The sequence below is a fragment of the Physcomitrium patens genome, chromosome 24, assembly GCF_059467195.1.
Source record: "Physcomitrium patens ecotype Gransden chromosome 24, ASM5946719v1, whole genome shotgun sequence".
NCBI lineage: Eukaryota > Viridiplantae > Streptophyta > Bryopsida > Funariales > Funariaceae > Physcomitrium > Physcomitrium patens.
Genome location: NC_143433.1, coordinates 6,357,406 through 6,370,307, shown reverse-complemented (window position 1 = coordinate 6,370,307; position 12,902 = coordinate 6,357,406). Strand labels below are relative to the sequence as shown.

The 12,902-nt window shown below is 42.9% G+C and overlaps 1 protein-coding gene across 1 annotated transcript; it reads right to left on the bottom strand.

Moving 5' to 3' along the window:
* Window positions 1-5,996: 5,996 nt before the first annotated feature.
* On the bottom strand, window positions 5,997-11,904 carry LOC112276850 (uncharacterized). The gene is made up of 13 exons (XM_024508614.3): window positions 11,519-11,904; window positions 11,197-11,412; window positions 10,790-11,008; window positions 9,645-10,577; window positions 9,131-9,256; window positions 8,601-8,782; window positions 8,107-8,338; window positions 7,666-7,848; window positions 7,202-7,327; window positions 6,931-6,999; window positions 6,660-6,782; window positions 6,460-6,510; window positions 5,997-6,231 (listed from the first exon to the last, which is right to left on the bottom strand). Exons 1-13 carry the CDS (start codon window positions 11,747-11,749, stop codon window positions 6,088-6,090), a joined length of 2,835 nt encoding a protein of 944 aa, XP_024364382.1. The 5' UTR covers window positions 11,750-11,904; the 3' UTR covers window positions 5,997-6,087.
* Window positions 11,905-12,902: the final 998 nt, after the last annotated feature.

Sequence of the window (12,902 nt, the reverse complement as noted above, 5' to 3'; positions counted from 1 at the left end):
TATCTTTACTAATCAAGCGTGTAAGTGGAGCTACAACTCGTGAGAAATCTTTGATGAAGATCCGATAGTAATTGACAAATCCCAAGAAACATTGGACATCTCTTACTGTCCTTGGAATCTTCCAATCCATGATTGTTTGGACTTTCTTAGAATCCATCATGAGACCATCATTTGAAATGATGTATCCTAAAAAGTCAACTTGAGTAGTGTGAAATACACACTTTTTTATCTTGGCGTACAATCCTGCATCTCTAAGTTTTTATAATACTTGACGAACATGTATTTCATGTTCTTCGACGTTTTTAGAATAGATCAGGATATCGTCTAGATAGCAGACGATAAAATTATCTAAGAATTCACGAAATACATCATTCATGAGATGTTGAAAAGCAGCTGGTGCATTCGTGAGTCCAAAGGGCATGACATTGTATTCAAAATGTCCATACCTGGTTCGAAACGCAGTCTTCCATTCATCTCCTTCTTTGATCCGTACTAGATTATATGCTCCTCTTAGATCTATTTTTGTATAGATCTTAGCTTGATTCAATTGGTCAAGGAGTCCTGATATCAAAGGTAATGGATACCTGTTCTTGATTGTGATCTTGTTGAGTCCTCGATAATCAACACACATTCGTAAAGATCCATCTTTTTTCTTTACGAATAGAATTGGAGCTCCTGCTGGAGATTTTGAATGGCGTATGAAATTCTTCGCTAAATTCTCGTCAATATATGTCTTGAGTTCAGCCATCTCATCTGGCGATAAACTGTAAATTGGTCCAAATGGTGGCTGAGTTCCTTCCTTGAGGTCAATTGAACAATCATATGGGCGATGCTCAGGAAGAATATCTGCATTCTTTTTCTCAAAAACGTCTTGATACTCTTGATATTGACTTGGAATGCCACTTGAAGTCTTTACGTTTTCAGAAATAGATGCAGCATAAATAGCAAAAGTTGATCCTTCTTTTGCTGCGTGTATAAATGCTTTTGCACCTATCAGTACGGGTTTTACTATACTAGACTTATAATTTTTTACTTGGTTGGTAGAACTATTAATAACGCTCTGGGAAAAGTCAAGTTTACGTGAATTCCAATCTATTCGAGGGTTATATTTTTCTAGTCAGGATAAACCTAAAATAACTGGATTGGACGGGGATTTAATTATGTTAAAAGCTATGTAGCTATCATGACCGTCTATTGTTACTTTTATAGGATGAGTTTCATGAGTGACATCTCCAGAAGACAAGGGACGACCATCTATGACTTCTACATGTACTGGTTTAGGTTTCTGTACAAAAGGTATTTTACGACTTTTAACAAATTGTTCATCTAAAAAACATGCTGAGGCTCCCGAATCTAATAAAGCAGAGGCTTTATAATTCTTAGGTCCTAAATATAAGTCTATTATAAAACAAGGAGAGGGTTCTGAGGAGAGGATAGGACCTTCATTAGGAATTGTACAAGGTTCCAGCTGCACGGTCCCTATTGTAGCTAGACGAATCCATTTTTTGACATGTTGTTTTCTTTGACCGTCGTACCCCTCATTTTATAGTTGCGTCGTTTCTTTGGACAATGTTGAGCAGTGTGCTTAGGTTCTCCGCAATATAAACATAATCCTTCTTGACGACGACGAATCTTTTCTTGCTCAGTTAAGGGTTTAAAACGTACCGCGTCAATTTGCATGTCTTCTACTTCCGAATGTACGTTTGGCAAAGATGTTGATGTTGCCATTGAGTAATAACGTTGAGGTTTCCGTGAATGATTCTCGGATCGAAATTCGAAAAGTCGATTATCACATTTTACCACAAAATCGATTGCTTGACTCAAAGTTTGAGGATCAGGTAAGTTGAGCATCAATTTCTTTACTTCGTATTGCAATCCATAAAAAAATTGACTGATGAGTGCAGCATCATCCCACTTGATGTCAATTGCAAGTTGTCGAAATTGTGAAGCATACACTATTACTGAGCGATTTTCTTGTCGCAAAATTTGGATCTTATTTGTTGCAACACGAGTTGCATCGTGTTCACCATACATAGATCGAAACTTCGCCAAAAAAGCTTCCAAATTGTCCAATATTGGATTTCGTTGTTCAAGAAAAGACGAAAACCACGATAATGCAGAACCAAAAAGTAGAGTGCCAATAAACCTGACTTGTGATCCTGGAGTTGGATAGCTTTGCGGTTGAAGTTCAATTACCAATTGTACTTGATTGATGAACCCTCGAAACTTTGATCTCGTACCATCAAATTTCTCGGATAAGGTAATTCTTGGTTCTCTAGTGCTTACAGGGTGTTGTACAATTAGGAAAGGAACGTGATTTATTGTAGATGTTGAAGTAGCTCCGATTATCTCTATATCCCCACTTTCTGCTATTCTTGTTCTTTCCTGTGTTGGTGAATTGAGTTGATGCATCGCAAGCATTAACTCCCTCATTTGTTCTTGCATTTGTGCCATTGCACTCTTCATTTCAACAAGCTCTACCATAATGACACTAAGAAGAAAAATTTGTTTGATACTGCTCAAGACAAAAGAAAAGAAAGACTTGATAACAAAGAAGATACTAAGAACAATATCAGTTTAGAAGTGGGTAATCCGCAAACTTCTAATACGCTTATGTCTTGTCAAGAGAAAGGGGTAATCCACTCTTACTCAAGAAAAACAAAGCTCTGATATTGTAAGTGTACTCTTGTCAATCTATCAAGGACAAAGACTCGATGAGGGAAAATATACACAAAAAGGCTATCTCGATATAATAAGTCAAAATATAAACAAGTAGGTATATTAAAAGGAAACTGGAATGGCTATTGCCACAAGACAAGAAACTAAAGATTCTTGAACCTGGACTAGAAGCAAGAAAGGAGTTGACAAGAGTGAAGAAGCCTTCACTCTTGTCTCTATATATACTATCTAACTAGGGGCTACGTGGCGACGTTCTATAGGACCTCCAATATGTGTTGACTTTGTAGGACACATGCCTTGACTTACAAGGCAAGTTTTTCTACGTAAGGGCCACATAGTTAGCTTGATCTTCAAGCTAACAACATGTGTGGCACATGGCCAACTTGTTGACCACGTTTCTAATCCAAAAAGTCAATTAAAGACACCTATGAAGTCAAAGCAGCGTCTAGGAAGTTTCTAGGAAGCTTCTATATTAAATATTATAGAATTAACTTACTTTTATCTACTTTTACTTACTTCTACCTATTTCTATATGTAATTATTAACTTACATGATTATGGCCGTGACACAAAGTAAACAACCCACTCTTTGACTTCTCTAATGGATTTTTCTTCTTTTTTACTTGTATTATTTTTAGTGTCACTACTTGTCTTCTTCTTGTTTTTTTTACAACCATTTCTATTCTTTTCCATGACTTCTAATATTTTCTCCTCTCTAAATAAGAAGTTAAGATAAGAAACTAAAAGATCCTTAGACCCATCCGAATACATTACAAAATTATAGCTCTTTTCAAACATATGCTAGTTAAGCATGAATTTGTTGGAAAATGTAGACTTTCTACAATGAATGCAAATAAAATACATATATCCTTCCATATGCATCATGCAATTCTTGCATCACGTGGCAAACTCTACTATAAGATTTTTCAATTGATGTGCACTTAGATATCTTATATTGTAGGCTCAATTATAAATCTTTACTAGAATTGTCACATATTCAATGGCCATAATATTAGGCATGTAGGAGCACGTCTAAGGATAGTACTATACACAACCAATATGAGAAATTGAAATATATCTAAATTTTTTTAGCAATCTAACTAAAGCACTATAATCCTTGCTTATATAATATATAGGCTCGTAAAAGTGGTATTCTTTGAGAATATCAATATGGTCTTTATACAAGGTCAACACATATACGGATTTAGAACCACCAACACTCTACAAAGACAAGCTGAATTTGTTATATTAGTATATATATTACATCAAGAAGATTGTAAGCATGTTCATCTAAGCAATTTCTAATACTTAACTTCAACTTAAATAGAGAGTTTTACAAAGAGAAATTAAAGAGCACTAGAATAACTACATCCTGACTTTAAACCATAGAGATGAACAAAATGAATAATGTCCAATATGTGCTTCTTATTTAGTAGGGAGCATTGTCAATTTTAATAATAAACCTAAGCTGAGAAGCAACACATACACATCTTGTCATAAAGATTTGGATATAAACCTAAAATCCTAAAGTTAGAATAAAATAAATGTCATGAGACAAAATAAATAGCTCTTATAATACTACCTTAGATCCTAAATCCTATAACAAAAAACAGTGATTAAAGTGATGAAAGAAAATCTAAACACTATGTATTGAAGAATGCAAAAATTGGATATTGAAGTTAACAAAAAGAAAAATTTCTATGTTAGAAGTGGAAGTGACCAACCTTAGGATTGACCAATACGGAGAATGATAGGAGGAGGGGTTAAATCTTTGATTGTGTGCAATCAAAATTGCATTTTCAAATAATTTAGAAGCACCTTTACATTTTAATTCTTGTGTGGATTGACATGCCTAAGACATTGCACAAAATATATATATATATATATATATATATATATATATATAATGAGAGATGAAGTTTGTGGCACTTACTTAGAGTTCCTTCATTTTTGCAATACAACTTGTCGACTACAATGTATTCTTTTTGAGTAAGATATGACTTCCATTGAATGCATGACATGCAATGATCATAATAATGCAAGTTAATTGACAAAATAATAGACTCTTTGGTAACAATCCTAAAACCTACTATTCTACGCTATCCTCCACTATAAGAAAAATTTTTAGGAAGAAGGTCATCACAAAAACGAAGCTAATATGTTGTATCCTTGCTCCCAATCAAATCCTAATTGCCAAGGTGCTTGTACACATACGAAATATCGATCTAGAATATCCAATTGCTTGTGACTTAATGAAGGGAATAGTAAAGCATCAAAATAGTAGAACCTACTTACATGAATGAGCATGGCCATAGCTTCTTTAGTATGGTTCAGATATGTAGTATCTTAATTGTGCAATTTTGTCACATTACCTGGTGGAACATTGGCCAATGTTTTGACAAGGACCATAGTTACTATGTGGCTAATTACTTAGAGGTGACAATAAGGCTGATGTCGAGCTGCAGACATGTACATGTGCCAATTGGACTTCACAACAAGGCATTAAGCCTTCTCCATTTTGGACATATAGGCCTACTTAATTCCAACTAGTAGTAGATTATAAACAAAAAATCTAACTTTTACAAAACCATGATGTGGCACCTATTAATGCTATCAAGAAAAATGTAACACCTAATTATAATATTAATCTACTCCAACCAATCAACAACTGCCACTTATTGAAAATTGACACATATTTGTTTCAAGTACAATAAAAAAAATTTATTGCTCACACTTAACATCATTTTGACCACCCTAACCTATTTCCAATCAATAAAATATCAATATGTACAAATGTCAATATATTTCCAATCAGTAAAATATCAATATTTAGGAAATGGAGAGAATGGGTTGACCACCTTTAAATGGATTTTAAAGGGATTCAGTATCAAGAAAACTTGATACTGAAAGCATGAATGGAAAACTATGGCGTTGATTGTAGCAACTGTGACTTGTGACTTAAAAATATCAAACAATTAGTTTTAGAATAACGGAGGGGATCTTTTATGAGCGATAATCTGCGATACCGACTTGCTTTGCCAAAAGTTTGGAACGTGTTCTGATGAAAAGGATATAACACAAAGTTCAAACCACACGTCCAAAATTCGGTACGAGACCTTGTGAAAAACTTTGATAATAAAATAGTCATTCAACAGATCATATGTTGAGCAATCTGCAAATTGTTTTTGAGATCTAACTGCACAACACACCTGAATGGTAGGGTATACAATTGGTACAAATCGAAAGATAGATATCACTATCAAACAAGTATGAGTTCATTGTCAAGAGAGAAATAAAACAAAATTATCAAAACAAGCATTCAAAACCGTAAACGCCAAAATTGATGGCATCCAATAATTATAACAAATAATACCCTTGTCATCCCCACACAGCTACGAGCTTAACCAGATCACTGCTTCGCAGCTTGATTAGGTTTCTTCTGTCGTTTCCTCGGTCTACTCTCTTCTCTCCTCTCTGCTAACTTCTTCCTAATATCCAGCACCTTTTGCCCCGCATCCTGGAACATTGCATCTGACCGCATTGCAAGCATGCTCTGCCCCACACCCAACCATATCCCAATCATCACGTGTCCACATTTTCTCCACCCACATCCATCTTCCGCATCACACCCTACTGCCACCACTCCCACTACTCCCAATCACCGAAACTCGACCCTCCACCCGCAACCTCCACCCCCGACTTCCATAAAAAAATAGATTCTGCATACCACACATCCCAAACCTATTCCATCCATGTACCCCAACCACATCCCCATTCTTACCTGTACAAGCGCCATTCCAGCTGAATTGTATCCCAGGACATCCTTCAATTTCTGCACACCAATCCCACGCACTCCGCTTTCATTCAAACCGTTCCACTTCACACCTCATTCCATTCCACGCCCTCACGACGTCGCACTGCCTATACTTTCACTCTAACTGCATCCACAACTCTTCCTCCCAATCAAATCCGATCACTAACCTGTACTCCACCATGTATCACAGGATGAAGCCCGGTTAAAGTGGCGCGGGCCGACGAAGTCGCAGTCAGCTGTGAATGGTGGATTCTAACCAGCATCACTACCACCCGGCACGCAAGCTCCACCTGCCATACACAATTGCAACATCTCCCACCCTGTAAGCTTCTCATCCACCGTTCCCATCATGCAGCCATACTACATCACACCACCCGCACTTCTCTCCCAACATCGTTAGCGTAGCAGGTCACATCTGCACTTGCGTTCACAACGCACCTGAGAGCCCGAAGCAATCCATCCTTGGGTGTAGCTCAGCAACTTCAAAGCATCGTTGAATGGCAGCGACTGTGGCAATCAAAACCGATCCGCCGTCAGTCGCCCTCCCCATCAAAGACATTTCGGACACCACTTCATCCCCAACGCTATTCTCAAATCTCGCACACGCCTTTCACAGCTACATCATGCGCTAACATCCTACAACCCCCCCTTCTAACCACTTCCTCCAACGACTTCCTCCGAACTCCCTCATCAAACTGCCACTACGTACCAGAAGTGCTTGTTCCAGATCGCTCGGTCGAACGCTCGAGATAGACCGCAGAACGTAGTCTGACGGAGACAGCCCCAACATCAACACGTTGGCTTGAAATCCATCCTCTTTCCCATTCGTCGACTTCTGCAATATATATCCACTACGCTGTCAGAGCCCCGTCTCTCACCACCCCACCACGCTTGCTACCGTCCCGCTCAACACTCACACCCAACTTCGTACCCACACCAACCCCTCCAACTTCACCACACCATACGATTTGCCGCAACCCTTACACAGGTTCAGCCTCCCTTCCCAACCACCTATCCACTCTTCACATTCGCGCATGTCTCTCTCATCTAGCATACTCCACTCGCTGTGTATCTCAAACTCCCATCCATCCATCCATCCATCCATTGTACTCCAACCGTCATTCCACAAATCTGTCACACGGCCCCAACCCACATCCCTGCACACCCTGATACCTTGTGAACGCGCAGTCGTTCGATTTCCGAGTCCGCCATATCCACTGCTTCGATGATACTATCAGCGGCAGACAGCGTTTCCTGAGTACGTTTGCTCCCCACTTCTACGCCCTGATCAACTCCATCGTCTCGTGTGTTGTCGGTTGCCTCGAACATCGTTTCCAGCCTCTTCTCTCTTTCCTCCTGCACAAACCCAGTGCCTCCTGGTCAGCCCCCACCACATCAAACTGTCGCTCCCTTCCATACCCTATTTCCACACCCACGCCACACTTTTCCGTACCACACCTCAACCCCCACTCCTCTCGTCCACCAACTCCATCCATGTGCAACAATGCCACAGTTATATCTCCATCCCTGCTTCAGCTCAACCAACATCTTCAAACGTGATACTCCAAGCCACCTTGCACGTCATTCCTCACTGCTATATGTAATCCAACTTACCTCGATAAAGAACGGCTCCTCCGTGCGGTCCAACCGCCGAATCGAACGGTCCTGAGATCCAGTCACCAAGAAGTCGCCGTGCGGACTCACAGCAAGGCACCATGCTGCCGCATGATGCCCTTCTAACGTCAGCAGCAGTTCAAACTTGTCCGCATCCCAGTACTTCACAACTCCATCCTTTCCGGCACTGAACATGTAGTGCGTCTTTGGCACGAACTGAACTGCCGTCACACTGCCAAAACCGCCAATCCCACATCGTCAACACAACCACTCATCCCACCTTCACCCACTCAATCCCTTGCTCCGCCTACTCCATGCATCCCATCACCTCGTGCACTGATCCCCACATATCACCTTGCTCACGCATTGACCAGCTCCTCCACACCACCCTGGGATCTATGACAACCCCAGCACAACCACCTATCCTGCACTCACCCATCACTCAAGCATCCCCTCCCCACAAACTCCAAACCTTCCTTGAGGCTGTCCTCTACCTGTCACCATGTGCAAACAGAGACTTCCGGCAATCACCGAAGTCCATCCCCCATATCTTCACATTCTTGTCGCCTGACCCACTCGCAAGCAGTGCTCCATCTGAAGATATGTCCATTGACAGCACTGGTAGCTTGTGCCCGTACAGTGAAACAAAGAACTTCAGCGTGTCCGTGAAGAATATCTGCATTTCCACCACCGCACCCGCATTCAGGACCACCACCCGACATTGCAAGCATCCCACAGCAACCACCACCGTGCACAAACACCCACACACTTCCACAACACCAGTCACTGTACTCCCAGCCTTTCACGTCAACTCCTCAGACCAACGATGTCCACCGAACTTGCACAAACAACCTCCCACTCACGCCTGCCAGCAAAGTAAACACACCGTCCACACGCTTCTGTGCCCAAAACCCGTCTCTCCGCCTTGCGAACGACTTGGTCCCTCGTCCCACTACCGACTGCCTTAACCCATACTCAAACACATTCCGTTACCATCCAACGACCCAAATCCGCCATCCACTACCTTTATCGTGGAATCAAGAAGCGCCACCGCAATATATCTAGCATCAGGACTCAGCCGCACGCACAGTACGTCATCTGCCATTTGCAATGTGCGAGTGTTGCGTATGCTCAGCTGCTTGCTTCCCACCTGCACACCCACATCCATCGTGTCAGTCTGCTGAAAGCACGCCGCTACTGCATCAACTCGCCACACCACCTCCACCAACTCATACCTGCATCCGTTGCAAGCGTAACCCGTCCCATACGCAACGCTCCTATCACTACCTCCGTGAACACCAGTCCCCGTCTCTACTATTACACAGGGTCTGAATGTCCCGGGTCAATATGTGTGGCTTGCTCATTCTCACCAACCAACCCACCACACCCACACGTTGCACAACTTTTCCTCCTCTTTGCTTTTCGACTCCCCACCCCGCGTCTCATCTCCACCCCCACACACTCAATACACCCCACTCTCTCACCACTTCTCACCATCCACACAAATCTGCCCACGCCTACAAAACCCTGTCCCTCACCTTATCATCCCCTTGCACAAGCTCGTAGTCCCAGAACTTCACGTTCTTGTCCGCACTTCCGCTCACGAATCCTGAACCATCCGGCATCGGTGCCAGGCTCCACACAGCACCTGAATGGGCTTCTAACACTTGCGTGCGTTCCGCGCCAGCTATGTCGAAAATCTCGATCCCTCCAGCCTTCGTACCCAGAATTGCCTGTCGATTTCCAGGCACCACAGCTCCGCACAGCCCATACCCGGACTCCACAGTCCGAAGACACACACCCGATCTAGGATTCCAGATCTTCACCGCATTGTGACTTGCCGTCATCAGGGTCGTGCTGTCTGAACTCAGCGCTGCCATTCGAACGTCCGACCGATGCCCTGGAAGTTCGATCGAATGCACCCGCGAACTCGACTCCTCCTGCAGCTCCTGCACCTCCAAGCTGTTGTTATACACCGCTATCCCGATCGTTCCTAACGTCCCTTTCTTCGCCTCCGCAGGACAAAACGAAAACGATGTGATCTTCTGCTTCAGTCTCACTAGTTGCAGTCGCTGGAACTCGTCTGCAGCTGATATGTTCCCTGCCATGCTCGACGCATTCCCCTCCTGCTCGCCCTCGCCACCGAACCCTTGCCCATCCGTTGCTTCTCCTTTCCCAGCCTTCGCGGCTTTCTCCCGACGACGCTTCTCCCGTCGCTTAGCCTTCTTCGCAGCTTCAGACTCGCCCAGAACCCGGAATATTTCTATCGACTTCCCGGCCACCTGACACCCTAGCAGCGTACCGCTCGGATTAAACTTCAGGGTTGACACCCGATCCGCGCTCTGACGAGCAATGCTTCCCATCGGAACCAAAATGTCCCACTTGCTCCTCGGACCCACTTTACTCCCATCGTTCGAATCATCTGCGTGCTCCATGTCTTCCACCACGGCATGCACCTCCTTCTGCGCTCCCTGCACGTTCACAACCACGGTATGTTGGAAATCGTGTGCACATCAACCATGCCACGGATCCACCGCATCGACGGACTCCCGATGCTTCTGACTAGCTACATTCGCGCAATTGCCGTCCGAAACGCGCATCGTCCGCAAAGAGCAACTGCGTTGCAAAGCCAGGAGCGGCACAAATCGCGAACATATGTTCATCGACACTACCCTGCGCTTACCTCGTCGTTAACCACACCAAACACCCGAATTTCTGCATCTGCCGATCCGGTGACCACAAAACGTTCCGATGGATCCACATCCAACGCCCACACCGCGCTCCGATGACTCACTATCCTTTGCACGCAGCTCTGAGTATCCAAGTCCCACACGCGAACGTGGGTGTCCTTGCACCCGCTCACCAGCTTCTTACTCCTCTCCAGAAACACCAAATCCGTCACCTGTCCATCACGTTCCATACAATCCCCTCGTCAACACGTGCAATCTTCATGCTCACCGACCCGCGTACTACTGAGTACAACAGCACCACCCGCCACAATCTCCACCCATCACGGAGTCACTCCCCACAACCGACACCCCGGTTCCCACCATGAAATCACAACTCGACAAGATTCGGGTCGACGGGAACCTGGTCACGGTGCCCCTTCAGACGGTACAGCCCAGTCTCCGCCACAGCATCCCACACGATGATGTCCGTGTCCGTGCTTCCGGACGCCAACAGAGACCCCGTCTTGTTGTAGGCCAAAGCGGTGACCGCACCTTTGTGCCCGGTAAGCACCATCTCGCAAGTGCCCTTGACAATATCCCACACCCGAATCGTGCCATCCTTGTATCCCACCGCCACCTACGCCCACATCCCCACGTTCTAAGACACAGAAAAAATCGCCACCATTGCGCACACAGCCTCAACAGAATCCAAAACCTCACAACTCACAGCACGCTTCTCTCACCAGAGAAGCAGACGAAGGCGCGGTCGCGATAGCGGTCACGAGAGGCCGCGCTCCCGCAGAAGGCACGAGCAGGTTGACGCACCGCCCCTGCTTCACATTCCACACCAGAAACTGCTCCAACGCGCCCGCCAGCAACAATTTGCCGGAGTTGTCGAAGCAGACGCGCGCCTCACCCGAGGCAACCAGCCCGAAGGCGGCACCTTCCTCGTAGCGGAGATACGCCTTCACCATGGCTGGGTGCAGGACTCACGGTGCGGGGCTGGGGAACGTGGAGGGCCTGAAACCCTAAACCAGACTCGCCATGGCTGCAATAACGCAGCAAAACAGAGAAGAGCGTAGCATGGCCCCTTAAACCCTGAGACTCCCCTAAACCCTAAACCCTCGCTTCCGTCCACCTCCCCTTTTGCTCTCCAAATTCAAATAAATATATAAATATATAGAATTAAACCTTAAACCAAATTCATATAAATAAACAGAGAAGTTGAGTTAATATTTTATGAGTCAATATTTTTGTTTTAAAAAATAAAACCTGAGGCTTGTTTTTTTATAATTTATTCTTTTAAGTTTTCTTTTTCCTATGTACATATTGAAAACTATATTCTAATCCATATCCCAGAGCAATTTACTAGCGTTTACATGTCATTTTCCAGGCATCACTGGTTTGACTTGTTTTTTTCTTTTTTTTTTAAAAGACTGATATAATAATGCTTCAAATCAATACTTAAATAATAAGGAGAATGGAAAATAATAATATTGAAATTTTGAAAGAAAAGAAAAGAAAAGAAAACACATTAAATTTGAATTAAAGTACAGAAAAAGTTTGTAAAACCCAGATATTCTTAAGGATTAGGAATGCAAACGCACTAAATGCTACAAGTTTATATTTAATTGTCTTCCATTGAATTTTAAAGAATCCTGTGAAATAAAACAATAATAAATAAGCATTATAAGATATTAGAAGTTGCTCGAAGAATTTGAGCATTTAAAATGGAATGGAATAACAATATTGATATCACTGTACAGCAAAAGATTTTGTAGTGGTAAAGTTTCTTTTTCTTTTGTCTTTTTTCTCTCCGTGTTGCATATAATTTATCCAACACATGGTGTTGATTTTGTTGTGAAATAGTTTGTTCTTATTATTATTATGATTGGGACAGTTTGAAAACTTAGTGAATTTACAAATAACGATGAACAACTATATTGATTCCATGAGAATTATTACAATTCCCGTTCACTTTGCAAGCGAGAAGTTTGGAGGATAAGACTTTTAACAACATCATGAATATTTCCAGCAAATCCATTGAAATATTCCAAATTATAATTTTTTACGCAATTTATTCATCAACCATAGGAACTCATACACTATGGTCGAATGATGGAACTA

What these genes read in the sequence shown, in the direction of transcription:
- LOC112276850 (XM_024508614.3), bottom strand. Translation starts at nt 11,749, where the DNA reads ATGGTGAAGGCGTATCTCCGCTACGAGGAAGGTGCCGCCTTCGGGCTG. An exon ending in AACGACTGCGCGTTCACAAG is followed by an intron (nt 7,328 to 7,665) that starts GTATCAGGGTGT and finishes TATATATTGCAG; the next exon opens with AAGTCGACGAATGGGAAAGA. An exon ending in GGATTGCTTCGGGCTCTCAG is followed by an intron (nt 6,783 to 6,930) that starts GTGCGTTGTGAA and finishes TGTGTATGGCAG; the next exon opens with GTGGAGCTTGCGTGCCGGGT.